This window comes from Pseudopipra pipra, chromosome 24 (assembly GCF_036250125.1).
Source record: "Pseudopipra pipra isolate bDixPip1 chromosome 24, bDixPip1.hap1, whole genome shotgun sequence".
NCBI classification, from domain to species: domain Eukaryota; kingdom Metazoa; phylum Chordata; class Aves; order Passeriformes; family Pipridae; genus Pseudopipra; species Pseudopipra pipra.
In genome coordinates this window covers 753,304-774,931 of record NC_087572.1, presented here as the reverse complement: position 1 = coordinate 774,931, position 21,628 = coordinate 753,304, and the positions used below count along the sequence as shown (strand labels likewise).

The following is a 21,628-nucleotide window of genomic DNA, read 5'->3' as shown; positions in this document are numbered from 1 at the left end:
CAGGGCTGGGGGAGCGGCCACCCCGGGCTCACCTGTGGCAGCACTGCCGGCACCCACTTGCCCAGGCTGCTGTTGGCAGGGTCAGGGACGCTGGGCCAGAGCTGCTCCTTCACTCTGGGGACCAGGGAACGAGGGTGCTCAGCCAGGGGGGCTGGAACGGGCGGGCCCGGGGCTGGGCTGGCTCCTGCCAAGCTCACGGTGGGATGTCACCACTCCCAGGACCACCCTGTCCAGGGGCTCCTGGGGCAGCCCAGCCCGAGACAGGGCTCCTGGTACTCACCTCTCGTTCTTCTGGAAGCAGATGAGCAACAGTATGAGCAGGAGAAAGGCCAGCCCCAGGGTCAGGAACAGGAACTGGATCTCAGTGTCATCTGGGAAGTGGGACAGGGTCACAGGGAGCTGCGGTGGGCAACGTCAGCTGCACTGGGCCACGAGGCCAGGGCAGGACCCGGGGTCTGGGGGTGCCCTCCCCCCGTGGCTGCCCCCTCACCAAGCACTGTGGTCACCAGGGTCAGGCTGGTGCCGTTGGTGCCGCCGGCAGCCGTGGATGCCATGATGTGCACCTTGTACAGGGTCGAGGGCCTCAGCCCCCGGATGACAAAGGAGCTGAGAGAGGGATTCACGGTGGCACCTGGGGGGACACAGAGCTGTGGTGGAATCCCCTCCCCTGCACAGCCCCTTGGGTCTCTGCTGGCAGGACCCGACCCCTCTGAGGAGGGCACAGGGTCTGAGGAGGGCACAGGGTCTGCTGACGCCCACACCCAGCACGTGGAGGCAGGACAGAGGGCACGGTCAGGACTCACTGGCCATGTCAGCCATGCTGTTGGCCCAGAAGATGGTGTAGTTGGTGATGAAGCCGTTCTGCACCTCCACTGGCAGTGGCTCCCAGCACAGCTCGGCCTCTGACTTGCTGATGCTCCTCAGGTGGAGCTTTGGGGCGTAGGACGGTGCTGGAAGGAGCAGGACAAGGCACCAGGCACTGAGCAGAGCCGCTGCCTTGGGTGGGAACTGGTGTGGGGGGCTCCCACTCCCGAGGTGGGGGCATCAGGCCCTGCCCACACCGTGGGTTAGCTGAGAACACCTCCAGAGACGAGCCAAACCCAGCCCCGCAGGCTGAGCTCTTGGGCATGGCCCCTGAACTGGGGCTGTGCGGGGGAGCACTTGTGCCTCCTTTCAGGAGGGCAGAGGCTCGGGGGGGACCCGGGGCAGCCCCGGGGGGCACACGTACCCCTCTGCTGGGAGTAGGCTGCGGTGTGGACGGGCATCCCGACGGCATCCTTGTAGAGGGGGTACAGGGAGATGTTGTACCGCTGGAAAGGCTCGATGCCATCTGCAATGCAGGGCAGGGGGGCGGGCGCTCGGGGCACAGTGCCGAGACCCCCCGGCTGTGCCACCGCTGCCCCACAGAGCCAGCCCACCCTGCCCTGGGAGCAGAGCCAGGGGAAGGAGGGAGGGTGGGGAGAGGGCTCGGGGCAGGGTTTGGTCAGGATGGGTGTCAGCCCCCCGGGACAGCCAACCAGGGGGGCAGGGACACCCGGCAGGGCAGGGACCCCCACTTACACTGGATGAGGGCTGCGGTGGCCGCCCCGTCACGCTCCATCTGCCAGCAGGCGCTGCAGGGTCCGGGCTCAGATGTCACCCGCTGCCACTCCAGGACATAGGCGGCCACCGGGGCCGGCGGTGCCTCCCAGTGCACCCTGAGGCTGCTGATGTCCCCGGGCTCAGCCCAGAGCCCGGCCAGGGGCTCACCTGCATGGGACAAGCAGCCGGGATGATGGGAGACGGGAGCATCCTGCATCACTCCCTGGAGTCAGCCCTGCTCCTCGCCCTGGCTGTGCACCCCATGGCAGCCTGTCTGGGGGAGCAGAGCCCCCCGGGGGGCACACAGAGGCTTCAGGCACTGCCCTCACCTTTCCTCTCCAGGAGGACAACCTCGGTTGCTGCCGACTCTCCGGCGGCGTTGTAGGCTGAGAGATAGACCCTCCTGGTCCCCGTGGGCACCGAGAAGTTGCACTCGGTGTGGGTGGTGTTGCAGACGGTGGGGGGGTCCCTGCCCCTCCTCCTGGGGCTCAGGGTGACACGGTAGCCCAGCACCTGCCCATTGGCCTCGTGCCGCCGTGGGGCCTGGGCACAGGGGGATGTTGGTCCCTGCGGGGATGTCAGTCCCCGGGGTGATGCCCCTGCAGCCCCCGAGTGCCCGCCCGCCCCCGCTCACCTTCCAGCGCAGCTGCACCTCCAGCCGCCCCCCTGCCCCGGCCGGCCGAGCCCCCCACCACGCGTCCAGCTTCCCTGAGGGGGCTGCAAAAGGAGGAGCTGAGAGGGGCCAGCGCGGCCGTGCCCCAGCGCTGTGCTGCCTGCCCGGCAGAGGGGACCCCTGGGTGACTGCACCAACCTTTCTCGTGGGTGGTGTAGTTCCTGCCCGGGCTCCACTCGCTCCAGAAGGCCAGTGCTGAGCTGCGCCGGCAGCGCAGCTGGAAGTGGTACCGTGTGCCGAAGAGGAAGCCGCAGCGCTGCGCGGTGCCAGCCCGGCCCACGATGCCAGTGACCTGGTGGCAGCCAGAGTGAGGGCTGTGCTGGCTCCTGCCTCAAGCAGGAGCTGGCCCTGGTGTGGGTGTGAGGGGACACCTTGTTGTCCTCCTCCCACACGAGCACCCTGCTGCTCCCACTGCTGGGAGCGCAGGGAGGGTCCCGGTCCTGCCTGGTCCCACCGCCCCGGCCGCACTCACCAGGATCCAGGCAGGCTCCTCGTGTGCCCGGTAGCGCAGCTCACACTGCAGCTCCATGTGCTCCGTGCCCCGCGCCGCCTCCCAGGCCAGGGCAACGCAGTCGGTCTGGAAGGGGATGGACTGGATGTTCCTCAGGGTTGGGGGGTCCAGCTTGGCTGGAGGAAGAGCAGGAGAGAGCTGGAGAGATGCCATGGTGGGCAGAGCCAGGGGCCATGGCCTCACATGCATCTCTTGTTAATGCCAGGACCTGCAGCTGGGGTTCTGCAGCAAGAAATGGCAAGAAAGCACCCCAAACCATTTAGGAAAACAGCTTGTGGCAGGGGACAGGAGCTGGTGCATGTCCCTGCCTGAGATAGGGCAATGCTCAGGAATGCAGCACTGGCACTGCTCTGCATCAATGCCTATGAAGGGAAAACAGATTTCATGGGGCTTGGTGTCTGGAAGACCCCACATTTGGGTCTGCCCACAGGTGAGTGTGGCACAGCCATGGGAGGGCTCAGCTGGTTCCTGGGCAGTCCCTCCCTGGGCCCAGAGCAAGGAGGATAAGCTGCTCCATCTGGAAAGGCTCCTTTTATAAATAGTTTATAGGCACTGGATCCATTATTAATAGACCTCCTGAATAAATGGGTAATCAATTGCTGGAGGAGCTGTGGAGTGCAGCAGGTCAACCGGCAGCTCATAACGCGCCGCACGCGCTGCTCGTGTAAGGCGGCGCTGGCCCCGATTCATCCCGGCAGGACATCCATCACGGAACCCGCCGGAAAACGTGACCTAAACCCCGACCTGCTTTAATGGCACTTTAATACCCCTGTCACCGCTGACGAGCTTCCCTGGCCCCTGTGCTGTCACTCACCGACGTCCATGGGGTCGATGCGGAGATGCTCTGACTCGGCCGTGCCCAGGGCGTTGGTGACGGACACCCAGATCTCCATCTCCCGGTACAGCTGGAGCAGCGGGCGCGGCACCGTGCAGTGGCTGTGCCCGCCTCGCGGGGTGCAGCCCGTCACCGCCTGGGCTCTGCTCCTGCGGCAGCCAGAGGAGTGGGCTCGGGGTCCCTCCGGCAGAGGACGGGGCTGGCAGGGGTTTGGCGGGGGGACCGCGGCCCCGAGGCTTACCCGGCACACTTCAGTGCCACGCTGGTGGGGAGGTGGCTGTCGGCTCCCTGCTCCCACTGGCACGTCAGCCCGTAGTCGCCGAGGTTCAGGACACAGCTGAGGTTGAGGGGCTTTGCAGGAGGGTCTGGGGAGAGCGGTTGGGGAAGAGCCTGAGCAAGTGCCCATCCTGGGTGGGGAGGAGGGTGGCACGTGGCAGCAGCACTTACAGCCCGCCCTGATCTCGGCCATGCCCACGCGCTGCTTGGTCCCGTTCCACTCCACGCAGCACCACAGCCTGGCCTGCGTGCGGTTGAACTGGGGCAGGGTGAGCTCGGACACCTCCGTGCCCCCCGGGCCCTGGCGCTGGCTCCCAGCCACGGGCTTGTTGTCCAGCATCCAGCTGATCCGGACCTTCCCCTGCTCCAAGCCCTGGCAGAGTTCCCTCTGGATGGTGCAGGTTGCTGTGACGGCCGAGCCCAGGGTCACAAGGGGTGAGCCCACGGCCACCAAGGCGCAGCCCAGAGTCCCTGCAGGCAGGAAAAGCGTGTCACATCCTGGGCACGGCTGTGACAAAGCCAGCTCAGCTTCTTGGTGCCCAGGCAGGACAGAGGGATGAGCCTCTTCCCTCAGACGGGCCCCCCAGCCCTGGAGAGGAAGAGACAGGCGTTGGGCAAGCTGCCAGCACGTGCCAGGCCCCATCCTGCCTGCGCCCGCTGTGCCACTGCTCTTCCTGCCAGCCAGGATGGGCACGGGGTGCTGGGGACAGCGGGGGCACACGCTGTGGGACAGCACAGGACGGGCCCCACTCACCGCCCGGGCAGAGGAGCAGGAGCAGGGAGAGCTGGAGCAGGGGGGCTGTCCCAGCACGGCGCCTGGCCATGGTCTCCTCCGCGGCTTTGGCATCACCTGGAACGGAGAGAGCGGCTCGTCCCGGGGGTCGGCAAGGGCTGGGGGCGAGGCGGGCTGGAGGAGCCGGGCTCCATCGTCCCCGGCGCTTCCCGGAGCAGAATGTCCTTCAGCTGTCAGCGCCAGCCTCTCCCCAACCCTTCCGACACCTCCGCCCCCGGCTCGGCCGCCCCCGCAGGGGCCGGCGTGGGCAGCGCAGCGGAGGCGCTGGGACGGGGGTCCCGCCCCGGCCCCGCTCCCACCCGGGCACAGCACCCCCTGCCCGGCCGCAGCACGGGCTCAGTTTATCTCCGTTATCTCCAGCCGCCGCTGCCGGGCAGAGATTTGCGGTTTGAGGGCGGGTGAGCGCTGGGGCGGCGGAGGGCGATCAGCTGGAGAGGGAAGCGAGTGACCGACGGCAGCACAGCCCGAGCTGCGGGTCCTGCGCACGCCCCCCGCTGTCCCCCTGCCTGGGGCTGGGAATGGCCCTGCCAGCGGCCCCTGCCTCTGTCCCTGCCCGGCCACCGGCTCATCCTCTGCCCCGGCCGGGTCCCCGCCGTGTCCCAGGAGGGGCTGCCCGTGCCGTGCCCAGCTCTGGGTGCCCACAGCAGTTCCCTCCCCCCAGCCCCAGCCGACGTCCAGGGGGAGATGAGGGACTCGAGTGTGGGAAATGGGACAGCAGCCACCCCTGAGCACCCAGCACGTGCGGCTTGTCCCAGGCAGGGGACAGGGCAGAGCAGCCACAGACAAGGTGCTCAGTGGGACCTGAGCACCACGCAGTCGTCCCTACCTCGCCCCCATCCCTGCTTCTCCTCCGTGCCCGGTGTGCCCGGTGTGCCCGGTGTCCGCTCACCGCCCGGTCCGAGCGCCGGGCTCGGGCTGCCGGCGGCTGGCCGTGCTCAGCCTGTTTGCTAACATGCTGCTTTCCCCGTTAGTTCCTCAAAACCAGGGCCGTTAATTGCTGTGACGCTCTGAAGAAGGTGATTGCAAAACACTTCCCTGAAGGCTGCGACCCCCTCGCTGCCGCAGGCAGGAAAGCCCAGGGCACACAGACATCCCGAGCGGCGCCAGCCCCCACCCTGCCCGCTCCAGCGGCCGGACCTGGACCAGCTCCTCACTGCTACTGCCCCGGGGCCACCAGGCTGGGCTGGGAGACACGGTGGTGGACTTTGGGGACAGGTCCCGCAGGGGGACATGGGCTGGGGACGTGGGCCTCAAGGAGCAGGAGGCAAACCCAGCTGTGGCTGCCACTGTGATGTGGTGCTGCCTGGGTGCAGCTCACAGCCCCCAGCCCGTGTCTGTGCCCATGTGCATGTGCTCCAGCTTGCCCCAGAGTGAGGGGACCCCCAAGATGCCCAAGGGCAGCCCATGACCCAACCTTCCCACCAGTGCTCCCAGTGCCAACCATTTACGCAGGTTATTCCAGCAGCTCCTCGCCCAGGGGGCTCACTGCCCCTGAGGGACCCCCATGTCTGGAGGGATGGGGCTGCCATGGGGGGTAACCAGGGGGTTGCCCAACCCACCACGCACTCACAGCCTTCGCAAGCACGGCGGCTGTTGTGCAAACTGCTGTTTACTCCAGGGTCGGGGCTGTGCGTCACCTCCATGGTACGTTACAGAGCTCACGCAGCCCCACACTGCCAAAAACTGGGGTCCAGCACAGCCCCTGGGAGCAGAGTGCCCTGGGGTGGGGGAAGATCTGGCACTGCCTCCCACAGAGCTGGAAGGGGGTGGCTGGGGGCTCTGACCACCGACCTCACAGCTCCCACAGTCCAAGCAAAGGCATTTTCCCCCAAATCTGCCCTGCCCAGAGGGGGCTGTGCTGCTGGCAGGGGTGGGGGCTCAGCACCCTGGGCTGGGCCATGGGGTCGATGCCCACCACTGGCCTGGGCTGGGGGAGCTGCCCTTGCACCATCCCCCTGGGGTGGAGCAACCCCAGTATTTGGGAGGAAGCGCAGGGTGTTTACCAGGCGAGCAGGAATAGCCGTGGGTAGCCATGGAGACGTGGGCATCTCCTGGGAACTGAGGGCGTAGCTGCAAACACCCAGCTGGACACCGCCCACCGCCCGTGGGGCCCCCACGGGGTCCATGCTGGGATCCCACCTGCCCCCGGCCTCACCCCATCCCTGCTCCACAGGGAAAGGGCCCGTCCCGGGAGGCTCCGAGCGTGCCAACGTGCCCTGGGAGCAGGGATGGAGCGGCCCTGCCTCCGTGGCACTGCTCTCGGTTCCCCTTCAGCTCTGAGTCACCCTCACAAGCCCTGGGATGGGACGGGGGATGAGGGAGGGCACAGGGTCCCATCCCTGCAGAGCCCCTGCAGCCAGAGCTGGGGGCCTGGCCAGCCCGGGGGCAGGAGGGTGCATGAGGAGGGGGCTGCCAGGGGCAAAGCCTGGGATGAAGGCCGAGGGTCCCACGGTGAGGCTGTGGCTGTGCAGAGGCAGGGGGGACACAGGCCATGGTGTGGGATAGCACGGGGAGCACGGTTTGGAGGGGGGGGGGCTCATGAGGCAGGTTTTGGGGTGGGGGGGGGGGGGGCAGTGGGCTCCCAGGCCATGGCACAGGAGCCTCCCAAGTCCAAGGCCGTCGGGCGAGGGGGAAGGGGAAAAGGGGAAGCGGCCGTGGGGCTTTTCCTGGGTTGCAGAGCGTGGGATGGGGACTGCTGGCACTGGGCAGCAGCCCATGGACAAGGCCAGACCCCAGGGACAGCTCTGGTCACAATCTACAGGCAGCAGCCCCACATTCAATGCTGGGGGGGGTGGTCTCAGCTGCCTCCGTGTTGCCAGTGCTCCTGACTCCATCCCTGCTGGGTGGATCATTGCTATTAAGCAGAATAAAGTACATTCCTGGTGTGTATCAGCTCTGCTGGCAGCCAGAACCAGCCCCCCCAAGGGCTTTTCCCTTTCTTCTTTTTATTCCCTAAAAAAATAAAATATTGCCAGTCATGTAAGATGCAAGATCTAAGTGCAAAAGCTGCTGCAGTCTCTAATGGATGAGGAGAGCTGGTTAATTGCTGCTCAATATGATTAATTCACACAAACCCCCTGCTCAGCTGCCAGCAGAGGGGAGGGAGCAGAGGGCTCCCTGCTAAGCTGCCCCATGGGTGGGCAGACGTGGTCAGGACGGGACCCTCGACTCGGGACAGCAGCACAGGGGGACACAGGGGAACGTGGGGAGCCCAGGCTGCCAGCACAGAGCTGCTCCAGGGATGGGAGCCCAGCTGGGACTCTCCTTTGTCTGCAGGCTCTGGTCTCCCAAACCCCAGGGATGCCCCTGTGCTCATCCCTGCCCTGTGCCACCACCAGCTCCTCCCCAGGGAGGAGGCTGCAAATTGGAGAGGATTAATGGTGGGGGGCTGACCTTGAACAGCTCCCAACACATTCCTGCAATTAATGAGGCAGGAGGATTAATTTCTGCGTGGCAGATCTGGGGAGGCCCTGGTGGGCATGGGGAGGGGGAGGAGGGAGAGATGAGCTGCCATTATTCATCTCTAATCTGTGAGACACCAAAGGGATGCCAGGGCAGAGTGATCCAACGGGTGCAGGGTGAGAGGGAGAGATCTCCCATGGGCACACCTACCCCTTGCCTGTCCCTGAACTCCTGGCTCTGCTGCCCAGGTACCTGTGGTGGAGGAACCTCCCCACATCCGATGGCCCAGCCCTGTGCCAGCACCTCATCCCCTGCCACTCCTGGAAATTCCCACTCCTTTCTGCTGAGACACTCCAGAGCCCGTGGAGCATCTTCTCCTTCTGCCATTGCTGAAAAGAAATCTCCCTTTGATGCTGTGCCCCACCAAACCACCAGGGCAGGGGGGTTTTTGCCCCCACCCCATGCCCACAGTGCCAGGCAGCACCTCTGAGTCTGATCCCAGCTGCCGGTGGCCCCTCCTGACACTTCCCAGCAATCAGGCTGCAAGCACAGCACTATTATTTTTCTGCTCTAATAAACACCTCTGACAATAATAGAAAAAAATCGGCTTTCATCTGGAGAAAAGGATACCTGGGAATTATTTACTCAGAGTCAATAGTGGCGGGTGGGGGCCGCCAGCCCAGGCAGGTGCCAGCAGCTGCTTGTGGCTGGAACATTGCATGGAAAAGGGGCAAAGCCCTTTCAAATGATCCCCCCCTTGCTCCTGCTCCCCCATCTTGGCTGTGCTGATCAGGGGAACCCCCCTCTTTCTCTGTCCCTGCCACCCTGGGACACGCTGCCAGTGCCAGGCCCCTGGAAGGCACAGGGGGGCTCCGGGTGCTTGAGCCGTGGGGTGGGAGCCCAGCTCGGAGCTGGCACCTCTCCTCTGCCTCTGCTGGGATCTGTGAGAGCAAGAACTGCACGGTCAATTGAGCTAATCACAAAGGCAATGAATGTCTGCTCCGAGAGGCTCTAAACATCCCCGCTCAGAGCCAGTGACTCGAGGAAATAGGAACCCAACCAAGCGGCCTCCAAAAGTGTTTTATTCCTCATTATTTTCATTAGCTGCCTTGTAATTTGATTTGTCCCTCTCCTGCTGCTGGCTGGCTCCGTGGCCAAGAGCAGTGACAATGAGACACTGTCAGGAGCCCCGGCGGTGCTGGGGGGGTCGGGAGTGACGCAGCTCCCCCGGCTCCGGGGCTGTGCCTGTGAGAGGGGACTGAGCTCTGATATTGCCCCCATCTCTCGCCCCAAACCCCTCGAGGCTCAGGCTGTGGTTCCCAGCACTGCCAGTGCTCTGCCTGGGGGGCACAGGGTGCTCCGGGTGCTCCTGTGCCCCTGCTCCCGCTGACATCCCGTCCCCATTATCCGCAATTTCCTTGAAAGCTGTCAGGCCTCACCGGGGCCCCTTTGCAGATGAAGAGAGGAGGAAACAAGCAGGTCTGCATTTATCCCACTAGAAATTAATCCCCCCCTTCTTATTTAAAGGTATCAGTGAATGAGGCCAAGTTGTTAAATGACAAAAGAAAAATGATTCTTGCCTTCCAGGGTTATTAAAATCATGTTCTACAATTTTAGCAGCCACAAGGAAGCCCAGATAATGACAGATGATGATAATCCATCTCCAGCACAGCCTGGTCTATAATGATACTGCCCATATCTCTTGTATTACCACCAATTACTCAGCGTATAATGAAAATGTACATCCATTCTGGGGAGCTGCGTTTGCTGCCTCTGAATCCAATTTCTCCCTCTCCTTCTCCTGGCCCTCTCTGGCTGCAGCTGGAACCCCCGCCGTGCCTGGCTCTGGGATCAGGGCTGGGGGAGCCTGTCCTGTGCTGTGCCCCTCACCCTGGCCCTGTGCCACTGTGGGACAGGAGTGCCTGCGACTGCACCGGGCCTGTCCAGGACACAGGGAGGAAGGGAGAGGCTTTGAAATGCAAATTGCAGGAGGAACACGAGGAGATACAAAGCAAAGTGAATCCTCTCTGCTGCACCGAGGTGGCAGCTCACAGGTAACCCAGCTGGGGCCAGGGCAGCCCTCAGGAGCTCCCAGCAGCTGCCAAAATCCACTGTGAAAGTGCCTGTCCCAGTGCTGAGCTGGCATAATCTGGCCCAGCCAGCAGCATCCTGCCCAGCACAACACCACCCTGCCCAGCACAGCACCACCCTGCCCAGCACAGCACCATCCTGCCCAGCACAGCATCACCCTGCCCAGCACAGCATCACCCTGCCCAGCACAACACCATCCTGCCCAGCACAGCACAGCACCACCCTGCCCAGCACAGCACCACCCTGCCCAGCACAGCACAGCACCATCCTGCCCAGTACAGCACCACCCTGCCCATCACAGCACCACCCTGCCCATCACAGCACCACCCTGCCCAGCACAGCACCACCCTGCCCAGCACAGCACCACCCTGCCCAGCACAGCACCACCCTGCCCAGCACAGCACCACCCTGCCCAGCACAACATCATCCTGCCCAGTACAGCACCATCCTGCCCAGTACAGCACCATCCTGCCCAGCACAGCACCACTCTGCCCAGCACAGCACCACCCTGCCCAGCACAGCACCATCCTGCCCAGTACAGCACCACCCTGCCCAGCACAGCACCACCCTGCCCAGCACAGCACCACCCTGCCCAGCACAGCACCACCCTGCCCAGCACAGCAGCATCCACGGGCCCCAGCCTGGAGCAGAGGTTCCATCACACCCCCAGTGTCACCTCTGGCCGTGACACGGGGTCACACACCTCCCCCCACAGCCCTGTCCTGGGGAAATGCACCTCTGAGCTCTTCCACCCCCTCCCTGGAGGCAGCTGTGCCTCCCACCCCAGGACTGGCTGCATCCCCCAGCAGGGCTTAATCCCGTTAAATCAGAGTGGGAATCACTCAGACCCAGATGAGCATCTGATTGCAACTGGATCTGCTCCTGCCACAGCACCTGGAAGCTGCACAAAGCTCTCCCTGTGTAAGATTAATGTAGATATATATTTCATCTGGATTCTATTATCTTTCACTTTATTCAGGTCAAAAAGCAGGAGACAACATCTTTTAAGATGAAAACATAATCTTTTGGAAAATTGAAAATATAGATCATTGTTTGGGCAGGAGTCTGTGTGTGTGCTGCTGCCTCCAGCCCTGCCCCAGAGACCCCCAGCCCACCCTGGGGGCAGCTCCACGGGGGTCCCTGGAGCAAAGGAGCATCTTGTGCTGATGGAGAGGAGCTGGAAGTGGGAAAGCTCCCAGAAAAGCTTTGTGTGTGTGTATGTTTGTGTGTGTGCCTGCCCTTCCCAACACCCACCGTGGTGAGCACCGAATCTCCCCATTTACAGACCTCCCTGTAAAAGCTTTTCCTTGGAGCAGAGCTCTACAGCCAGTTAGCTCGTTAACACAGGCCTCCAGCCAGCAGAACTTGCCTCGTTATTTCTTAAATTAAATGCCTTTATTGTTTCACAACTTTGTGTAATAAATCTGTGTGTGTTTAATACATAATTAAGGGCCCCTCCTGCTCTGAGCTGCTCTGGTACCGCCTTCCCCAGCACAACTTTACATGAGTTATTAAAGAACAGAGGTGCATCCATTAATTATTTCATAAATATTAACAAGCCCTTAATGGCTGGAATCCTGGAATAACAAGTTTCCCAGGGAGTTAATTTTTAAGAAGGTTGTTAACTACACTGACCGCCGGGCTCTGGGAGCCCACGGGACCCCACGCCAGGGGTGAGGGTAACAGGAGCTGTGCCAGTGCCAACTGCTGTGCTTGGACCCCTCAACAAGATGGACCTAAACTGAGGATGGACCTCACCTGGAACATGGCTTTAAACTGAAGGAGAGTGGGTTTAAATATTGGGAAGAAATTCTCCCCTGTGAGGGTGGGGAGGCCCTGGCACAGGTTGCCCAGAGAAGCTGTGGCTGCCAATGGACCTGGTGTGCAGGGGGTGAAGTGGTGATGTCTTGGAAACCTGGGATGACACTGATTCATTGGGGCAATTAAAGCTCTTTCTGGCCTTTTCTCAGTGGCATTTTGGCATTTGGCTCGTCGTGAGTTACAGCACCTTCTTCCCGTGGGGAAATTTATAGCCATGAATTTTGCAGATCCCAGTAGAGCATAATTACCTGCTGAGGGGAGGCAGGAGCCCTGGGCAGCAGCTCTGTCTGCAGGGAGGGCAGTGGTGGCTCCAGCTCCAGGCAGGGGTGTTCCAGCCAAGAACTCCAGTGAATTCCCGTGGGCTGGGGCTTCTGGAAGTGAGAAACACAGAGTCAAAACCATGGGGTTTGGCACGTTTTCATTCCACCCTGTGTTGAGGGAAGATCCCAGGGACTGAGTGGGCATTCCCTGCGGAGCATCCCTGTGGGATGCAGGTCTGGCAGTGCCTCTGCCCTGCCGGGAACTGGAGCAAAACCACCCCTGATCCACTCCCGGGTCCCACACCCCCAGCACGAACATCACGGGATGGGAGGACACCACTGATTGAATCAGGGTGACAGGAGCAGGGGCCCTGGAGGCTCCCTGACACTGGTGTCACTTTGTGTCACAAGGCATTTTCTAATGTCCTTTGCCAGTAACACAATCACCTTCTCCGGGTGAGGGGCACTTGTTTCTCAGCCATTATGATACAGACCTTGCTCCTCAGCCCTCATTAGTGCACGGGGGCAACACGGCTGGTGTTTTTAGAAGTGTGACATGGATGAGAAACATATTCTTGCCTTTCAAAGGCAATAAACAGCCTCTGTTGTGCAACTTCCCTCGGGGGCCACGGGGGTGAGGGGGCTGTGGAGCCCACCCAGCCTCACATCTGTCCCTGGGGAACCGGGGCTGATCCTGGGCCTCAGTGCTGGGAGAGGAGGGGTATTTGGGGAGGTCTGGGGGCTTGGGGGACCCCCATTTCAGCCACCAGGAGCTGGGTGACCTGCAGGAGGGCACTGCAGGGCCCTGGCAGGGATGTCTTGGGCCAGAGCAGATCCAGCCCCGGTGGTATCTCGGGGCACCATCACCCTCCTGGCAGTGCCAGGACTGACCTGAGCCAGGACGGGGCTGGGGGGGCCAGTCCAAAGCACCTCCAGACAGTGGGGTTTGAAGGTGGCTGCCAGAGAGCTGAGGCAGTTTATCAGTGTATGTATGTAGTGAGCTTTCAGCTCACCTTCAAAGCCCCTGACTCCGTGGTGAGCAGCCCCGCTCGATTCCGCTCATGCATCTTTAATCTCGAGTGAAAAACGAGGGTTTTTTCCTTTTCAGTGTTTGGCTTCAGAGGCTGAGACAACATTAAATCTCCTCCTCAAGCAGACCCAGAGGGGCAGCTGCAGCTCTGCTCCCCCGAAAGCACCACACTGCCCTCAGGGACTGTGCCCAGTGGCACGAGGGAGGCACAGAGTGACCAAAAGTGAGGGAGCAGGAGCCAGGCAGCTCCTGTGTGGTGCAGGATCATCTCCCCAGCGTGGTCATCCAGGCCTGTTATAGACATGAAGCACTTTGATGAGCCAGACAAGCACTTAAAGAGTGTTAAACCCACCAACAGGTCAAAATGCAACTTCAGCTCCTGCCCCAGTGGGGTCCACCCAAGGCCTTGGGATCAGCAGGGAGAGCACCCGTGTCTCGCAGGAGCACAAGGATGTGCTGTTTGTTTGGGGTTTATTTTATTATTATTTTTTCCAAGAGGAAAAAATCGCTATGGCAACTCCTGCAGCCAGCGCTGCTGGGAGATGGGCTGGAGTGAGCCTTGCCACTCATCAGCTGACAATGTTCATCTGCAGGATTTACATAGTAATTAATGTCAAGAGGCAATCTACAACTTGAGCAATCAGAGTTTCTGTGCATTAAGTCAGCCTCTGCAGACAGCAATTCATAATTGTGTGTCAGAAAGGCATTTAACCCCTCGTGGGCTCTCCCTGGGGAGCAGGAACTGCCCACGCCCCGACCCCGACGTGGGCACGGGGATCCTTGGACCTCCCCACCCCGACCCCAGTGAGCTCAAGGCTCTCCCACCTGCAGCTCCCAAATCCTGCCCGTTCCTCTTTGCCCTGGAACTCCTCCAGCCATGCCCTGAGCAGACCATTCCTGCTCAGGTTGGGCCTTTCCTGCCCAAGTCCCGCTGCGTTTTCCCCGGATGCATCATGAACTCGGCACCTTCAGGATCCATCTCTAACCCAGCTGCTGTCAGCAATAACCCTCCTCCCCCAGCAGCACCAGAGTCACCCCCAGCTCCAGGGCAGCCCTCCTGTATCCCCCATCCCACTCCAGCCATTCCCATCCCCACTTCCAGGCTCTCTGGGAAAGCCACCATCGGAGCCAGGCAGTTCAGGGGAGGAGGCTTTGGGAAGGGGCAGTGAGACACCTGGAACTTGGCCCTGGAGGAGGGAATGTGGGGATCAAGAGGGGACAGGGAAGCTTTCCACCACAACCAGCCCAGTGCTGAGGGGCTGCTCCTGTCCTCTGCTGCATCCTGGGACAGGGTTCAGTCCTTGCCACCCCAAACCCCTGCAAATCCCCGCCTCAAGCTGTTCCTGCAACCTCCTCTGTAAAGGATAAAGCTCCACTGAATCCCAGCATCCTTTCTTCATCCTTTCAGCTGAAGCCAAAAACTTCAAAGGAGGAATAAAAAAAAAAAAAATCTAATTGATTTCTTCCGTTCTAACGAGTCAATCATTAGGGTGGGGTTTTTTTAATGACTCATAAGCAAGCTTGACATGTCTGTTAATTAAATAGCCATCTCAGCTCTAATCTGCTGCAAGTTAATCATTTGGGGAATTAAAAGGTGTCAGTGCTGAATTCCTCATTAGTGTAAGTGCTCTCCTGCCCTTGCTGGCAGGAGGAGCTGGGAGCTGAGCTCAGGGCAAGGAGGGGACTGAGCCCCAAACCCCCCAAACCTGCCCCCAGCAGCTGCCCACTCACCCCAGACCACTGACCCAGTGCTTTCTCCCACCAAGCCCACCCACCCCCAGCAGCCCTGCCAAGGTGACAGAGCAGTGCTCCTGCCACAGGCTGGCCCAGATGGAATGGGACAAATCGGGGTAACAAACTGGTCCTTTTGGCTTTTGGGAGCAAGGTTGGTGCCTCTGCTCAGGCTCTTCTGAGTAGCATCAAAATTAAGCCCCCTTAATTTAATTTCTTGCCTCAGTGCACACTCCCCATGACCAGCCACGTGCTGAGCAATGGGACAGGGTGGAAGTGGGTCCTTCCCGGCCACATGGGAGAAGCTGTGGGGAAAAAAACTGTGGAGAGCAAATAAAGAAAAATTTCTTCTTCTTCTGGAAATTTTTCTTTTTGTGGGTCAAGACCTTTAGGTTTAGAAACCCTCCTGCAGGGTGTCAGCAGGCCACAGGCTGCACTGGTTATGCAGAGGTCAGAGGATTTACAAGCCCACTAGAGGCTCCTGTGTATAAAACCTTGATTATAAACTCCTCAGAGCCAGTTCTCCTGCCCCCAGAAGATCCTGGCCCAGCCCTTTGTGCCTTTGCCTTCCCAGCTGCTCATCCAACAGCAAATACGGATCCCTGGCATTTCCTGCTTTTCTCACCATTTTATTAAGCTGAACAAGGAGAGGGCAAACAGGATAACTCTGGTGCTGAATGAAAGATGCAGCTCCATGCTGCTGTGTGTGTTGTATTAATCACTTAGTGACATGCTGGCTACCGGCCTGATGCAAGATAACGAGAGGTAATTAGTTACCAAAATTAGGAGGTGGGCAGATTGCCAGTTGTTTACAGGAGCCGTGGCGAGGGGGGCAGCCAGGAAAACTGCCTTTTCCGAGGGATCAAAGCTTGTTTAAAACATGTGATTCAATTATGGACCAAAGGCTGAGCTCTGAGCAGGAGTGGGACATGAACTGAATGTTCACAGGGTCCCTGCCCCAGCTGCAGAGGGAGTATTGGAGCGTGGACAGGACCTTTGCCCTCCAGGGAATATGGGAACATGCCCTGAGCCCACTCATGGTGCTGGAGCTGCTGCTCAGGGCCTGCCTGGAGCACTCCAGACAGCACAGTCCAGGGTGTGCAGGAAGGGAGAGCACAGTGAGGGGCTCCTGCAGCACCCTGGGCACAGCCCACCCTGCTTCCCTCATCCCAAGGGGCAGCCCTGCTCCACTGCCTCTCTGGAGGGTGCTCCCAGCCGTGGGAAGTGTTTCCTCCCCACATCCCCACACCCAGCACACGACACTCACCAGCACTGCAGCTTCCCCAGGGCTGGGGCAGGAGGAAGAGGAGGCAGAAGGAGCAGCTCAGGGGAAAACTTGGGCTTCTTAGTGGCAGAATTTAAAGGTTTCTCCCCACCCGTTCAGGTGTTTCACTGGCCCCAGGTGCAGCACCTGGCACAGGTGAGAGAGGCTGAGGAGTGAGTGGGGGCTGGAAGTGAGCATCCTGCATCCTGCATCCTGCATCCTGCATCCTGCATCTCCCACCTTGCACCCTCCATCCCGCTGTGGGTGCTCCCTGCCCAGCCTTCCCAGGGAGGTCCTGCCTCTTGTCACCCCAACACAGCTGTGGCAGGCTGCACTGCCCATTGGGCAGCGAACAGGTGGGCAAAGGGCAAGGCAGGCTCTGCCCCTCTGGGGCCGCCCAGGATCCCTGGTTGGTCACCCAGAGGTGCCTGTGGTGCCCCGTGGCCCTGGTGTGCTCCGTGTGGGATGCTGGGCTCTGGCTGTGCCAGGAGCCACACGTGCCCGGCCTCGTGCCCGCTGGCACACGTGGCACAGGCGGCGTCACCGCGGCCAGGAAAGCTCCCTCCCTCCCCACGCGCCGGAACAGGAGCCACAGGGAGCACTCGATATTTTCCCCTCGTAGATACGACTGACGTGGGCAGAAAATATCAGCTGCCGTTTGGCGAGGGGTGCAGAGGCCAACTCCATTAAAGCTGCTGGAATTGGTACATTCGACACGACACTGGCTATAACTTAGAGCCAGAGTATGAATAATAGAGCTCTGCACTCAGACCTGCAAGAGAAATATATCTGATTGTTGGATCGCCTGCTGCACAGAAACAATCCCAAATCAATCCCTGCCTGTCTGGCGCCCGGGCAGGGCCCGGCCAGGCTGCAGCCTTCCCTCCCTCCCTGCTCTGCAGCTCCTGCCCCTGCACAAAGAGCCACCAGCTCCTCTCACCGAGGAGTTGAGCCCCTGATTGATCGCTGGATCCTAATCCAGTTTGCACATCATTAGAAGCAATGTCTGTGCTGGAGGCAGAGCCGGGGGCTGTGGGAAGATGTTGTGTCACTGCAGGGCCAGGGCGGAGGGGACGGAGAGAGAGGTGGGAAAGGGATGCTGGAAGCAGCAGGACCATCCCTTGGCCCCCTGAGGGAGCCCTCGGGCAGCGGCTGGGGACGTGTCCAGGGACATCCTGCTGGGGACCAGGGACAGGGGGCTGAGCCTGAGGGGTGATGGTTCAAAACAGGAGGGATTAGTTTGGGGATAGTCTGTGCCTTTGGATTTTGGAGCCTCCACGTATTTGCAGGTGTCCTGCAGAACTGCTGAGCAAAAGTGTCCTGCCCACCAACATCTCCCCACGGGGCTCAGAGAGGGCTGGAAATGGGGGGCTGCTCATTAACAGGGGCTTGGGCTTGGCACGACCCGGGGCTGGAGTGCAGCTGGGAGCAGAGGAGCATCCTGATGCGGGGCAGGAGGAGCAAAATCCCTCCGGGGGAGGGAAATGTGGGAGGGCACCAGGATTCCCACCGGAATTCTCAGACTCAGCCTGGCACGAGGTGGATGCCTGGTTAATCCTCTCATTACCGAGGTGCTTCAGGAGGGATTACAGCCTTGGGCTTGTGGAGGGTTCCCCGGTGTGGCAGTGGCTGGGGAGCCCCATTCTCACGGGGGTTCCCCACGGTGAGGGGGGTCCCATGTGCCACCCTCGATCACTGTTTTTACAGCAGGAGACAGGACAGGTCCATCTCGTAAAATGCCTTTGTCAGAGGAGCCAGGGAACGTTCCAGGAGTAAGGGGGGAATCAGAGCAGACCAGGGGTCGTGAAAAGCACGCGACGTTTATTCACTATGGGGAGAAGTCAAAGCCTGACACCCCTCCCCTCCCCTTAGGCTGGGCCTGGGGAGTCCCAGGGGGGTCGGCAGCAGAGCAGAGGGGGCACAAACACTTCCATCACCTCCGAGCCAGCTCCTGCTCGTGGCACTCCTGAGGCAGAGGAATAGGCACAGGCTGATCTGAAATTAATATTGCTTGAAAAGTGGCTTTCAAACCACCCCCAACCACCAGGTTTTCCATGTTGGCAGCCGAACTGACAGAATTCCTGATATCTATCCCTTCCCTGGGGGACTGGGAGCCTTCGAGGGGCACTGGGCCTGGGCTGCCCCTTCCCCAGCAGTCAGCAGGGCTGCAAACCCCCCGTAAGCAGGAATGTGCGGTTTGTGCTCGCTGAAGTTCCCGAGCTCGGGGCTGCAGGGCCCGCTGCCGCAGCCAGGGAGCACGATTGCCGCGTTTGCTGCTCCTCGCGCCGGCCCGGCTCCGGCAGCGATGGGGCGGGCGGGATCAGCCCAGCGCGGTTCATCCCCGCCTCACCCACCCCCGGAGCCCCCCGGCACCGCCCGGGGCCAGCACAGCCCCCCCAGCACGGGGGCTGCGACTGCCGGGCCCCCGCAGAGCCCCGACGGAGGAGAAGGGCAGGGGGACATCCAACAAGGAGGCACCTCCCGAGCGCCCCCGGCCCTGCCCCTCCCAGCCCCTTCCAGGGAAATTCTCCAGGAGTAATTGCAAAATCCTCTGGTGCATCACACGCAGCCCGCGATGTTATTAACTCGGCAGCCAGGAGCTGGCAGGAAAGCAATCGGGCTGTTTCCCCAAGACTGAGCCGGGGATAATTGAGTTGAATGGGAAGGAATCGCTGCTCTTTGTTAGGAGATGATCCTCCAGCCCTTCCATACTGATCTCATTTCGGGTTATTCAAACAGACTTTTGAATTAAGAGATAAAGTTGTTTCAAAAGACTCCAAAGCTCTTAGAAAAACTTGGAAAAATCTTTCTATTTACACTTAACCCTTCTCCTGGTGTCAGGGCTTAAGGTCTGCAGTGTGTGAGCACCTCGAGTGGAGCGATGCTCCAAGAGTGGGATTTGAGCCCAGGCCATCACCCCGACACCCCAGCACCCCGACTGCAGCCCCCCAGCCCTGACAGCCCGACTGCAGCCCCCCAGCCCTGACAGCCCGACTGCAGCCCCCCAGTCCTGACAGCCCGACTGCAGCCCCCCAGCCCCTGGGCTGGCTCTCGGGGGGTGCAGGGGGATGGGGGGGCTGCAGCCTCAGTTGGGGGGTCTCACCCCCGAGAGGTGTGGGGCAGGGGAAACACAAACTGCCCATGCCACCCTGTCCCTCTGTCCCCCGCAGTGGGGGCAGCCCTGTCCCAGGGAGTTCCCATTATGGAAAGTACGACGAGCTGGCAGAAAATCAATGCTGAGATATGGCCAGCTGTACTCCTTCCCTTAACTAGCTCCTTTAGGACTGTTTTAAGATGCAATTATGTAAGGTTAGGGAGGTCAAGTACACAACACAATACTGCTGAAAATTAACTACACCATGTAAGACTGCTGAAAATTAAGTACACAGTGTAATACTGCTGAAAATGTCCCTGTTTGGGCTGTTCCGCCCCAATAATGGAGCCTCCTCCCTGGAATTTGTCTGAGCTGTGAATTAGCTCATCCTAAATGCAGCAGAATCCAGGGTCCTCCTTCTATCCAAGCTCCAAGACATCAAAACCCCCCACAAATGTTCACCACTTGCAGTAAGCCCACAGGAGACTGCACTCCTGGCAGCAGCACTTTGGCCTGTGCTTCACAGGAGCAAATCCATCAGCTGGGGAGAAACAATAATCTTATCAAAACACAGGCTTTGCTTCATACACACATCCAGGCTGGAGTGAAATAGGGCTCTGCAGGAGGAGGGCAGAGTATTTTGATTGATTAAGATGCCAATCACAGCAGGGTTGCACACACAGCAACAGGTCCCAGCTCCTGCCAGTGCAAATGAAACCTCTTCAGCAGCAATGTCTGTGGGAGATGGAGCTCCCCAAGTGCTCCCTCACTCCCCTCCAGTGGCTGCAAATGCCCCTCAAAACACCTGCAGCCAGGTGGGGTCATGGGAGGGACCCCCCTGCCAGAGTCAGGCCCTGGGTTTGGAACAGCAGGTCAGTGGAGGGGGCTTGGAGAGAGCAAGAAACGCTGGAAAACATGTGGGAACAAGCAAGTGATGAGAAGAAAATTGATCCTGAGGCAGCTCAGGACACAGAAGGGATGGAATGTGCAGAGTGAAGGCGCTGGGTCCACTGACAACCCAGCAGGACCCTCGGCTGCTCCGGGACCTCCTTCAGAGTCAGCGATAACAAAGCCAGGGCCGTGGGGGAATTAATTTTGCTTCAAATCCAACAAAACACTTGCAAGAAAAAGAATTAATTATTCACTAAGCTCTAACGATAATAAAGATGAAAATTAAGCTTGAATTTCAAGACAGAAAATAGTTCCTCTCCTGTTCAAACATAAATTAGGAAAGCAGATAAATGCTACACAACTCAAAATTCATTTTAATTTCTAAGCAGCCACATGATGTTCACAGGCACATCAGTGATTCCACGTCTCACCCAGGATCACTGTGAGTAAGCAGCTCTGGAGCAACACACCTGGATGAGGGAAGAGCCTCTCCTGGACAGGAGGGCTCATCTGACAGGATAAGCCACAGGATCATTTGGGTCGAAAAAGACCACTACGATCATCGAGTCCAACCATTAACCCAGCACTGCCAAGGCCACCAGTAATCCCTGTCCCCAAGGGCCACATTCACAGGTCTATTAAACCCTCCACGCGTGACTTGCCACCCTTGGGGGTCCCTCCTTGGGGGTGCCACCGAGTGCAGCAGCAATTTGTCCCTGGAACGGCGTGAAAACAAGAGGGGAAAAATTATCTGCATTTTTGCCACGTATTTCTGTAAGTGTTGTGCAGGGAGAAAATAAATGTGTGTAGAACAAATTAGTTTGTGGTGAGGCGGCCGCTGGAACGCGGGGCTGCAGATAATGCAGGGAAGCTTTGGAAACCAAATGCCCAGCTGCAGCGACGGGAGAGCGCCGTAAATGCTGCTCAGAACAATTTAAACAATTAATTTCAGCATTTAATGGGCACTTGCACTATCTGCTGGAGCAGAAATGAGAACGTGTCTTCCATTACCTGCCACACTTCCCCTATTCCTCATCTCACCACCATTCCCCGGGGGCAAAACAAGGCATATGGTAATTGAAATTGCAGCACAGCTGCAAAAAGGGGGGGGAGATGGATTTCAGGTTTTTGTCGACCCTGGTTTCCACAGTTTCCACAGGGAGAATGTGATACTCGACTATTTACAAGCAGAGAAGTGTCAGGGGACACAAAGGCTGCTGGAGAACGAAAACAAACAAACTGCAGCCCGTGTTCAGCCAAGGGAGGTGGAAACTGAACCCGGGTTAGTTTTGCCTGTTAATCCCGGTAAATTGGTTCTTCTTCCATGGAGAGAGGAGGAATGGGGCAGGAAAACTTCACCGTGCCTTTTCCCCCC

At 59.8% G+C, this 21,628-nt stretch overlaps 1 protein-coding gene across 3 annotated transcripts in view; it reads right to left on the bottom strand.

Moving 5' to 3' along the window:
* The window catches only part of CSF3R (colony stimulating factor 3 receptor), a 61,085-nt gene that overhangs the window by 650 nt on the left and 38,807 nt on the right, over positions 1 to 21,628 (bottom strand). The window contains exons 2-16 of one of the 3 annotated variants that reach the window (XM_064635509.1): positions 12,232 to 12,354; positions 4,631 to 4,726; positions 4,048 to 4,347; positions 3,842 to 3,965; positions 3,580 to 3,749; positions 2,727 to 2,881; positions 2,393 to 2,546; positions 2,216 to 2,313; positions 1,911 to 2,124; positions 1,561 to 1,749; positions 1,229 to 1,330; positions 804 to 950; positions 491 to 631; positions 281 to 371; positions 33 to 114 (exon numbers count right to left, since the gene is read on the bottom strand). In XM_064635509.1, the coding sequence (XP_064491579.1) occupies positions 33 to 114; positions 281 to 371; positions 491 to 631; positions 804 to 950; positions 1,229 to 1,330; positions 1,561 to 1,749; positions 1,911 to 2,124; positions 2,216 to 2,313; positions 2,393 to 2,546; positions 2,727 to 2,881; positions 3,580 to 3,749; positions 3,842 to 3,965; positions 4,048 to 4,347; positions 4,631 to 4,700 (2,037 nt within the window). In that variant the 5' untranslated portion in view covers positions 4,701 to 4,726; positions 12,232 to 12,354. Of the gene's footprint in view, positions 1 to 32; positions 115 to 280; positions 372 to 490; positions 632 to 803; positions 951 to 1,228; positions 1,331 to 1,560; positions 1,750 to 1,910; positions 2,125 to 2,215; positions 2,314 to 2,392; positions 2,547 to 2,726; positions 2,882 to 3,579; positions 3,750 to 3,841; positions 3,966 to 4,047; positions 4,348 to 4,630; positions 4,727 to 5,495; positions 5,928 to 12,231; positions 12,355 to 21,628 lie in introns of those variants that run through there. The other 2 variants (XM_064635507.1, XM_064635508.1) reach the window with 2 other exon arrangements.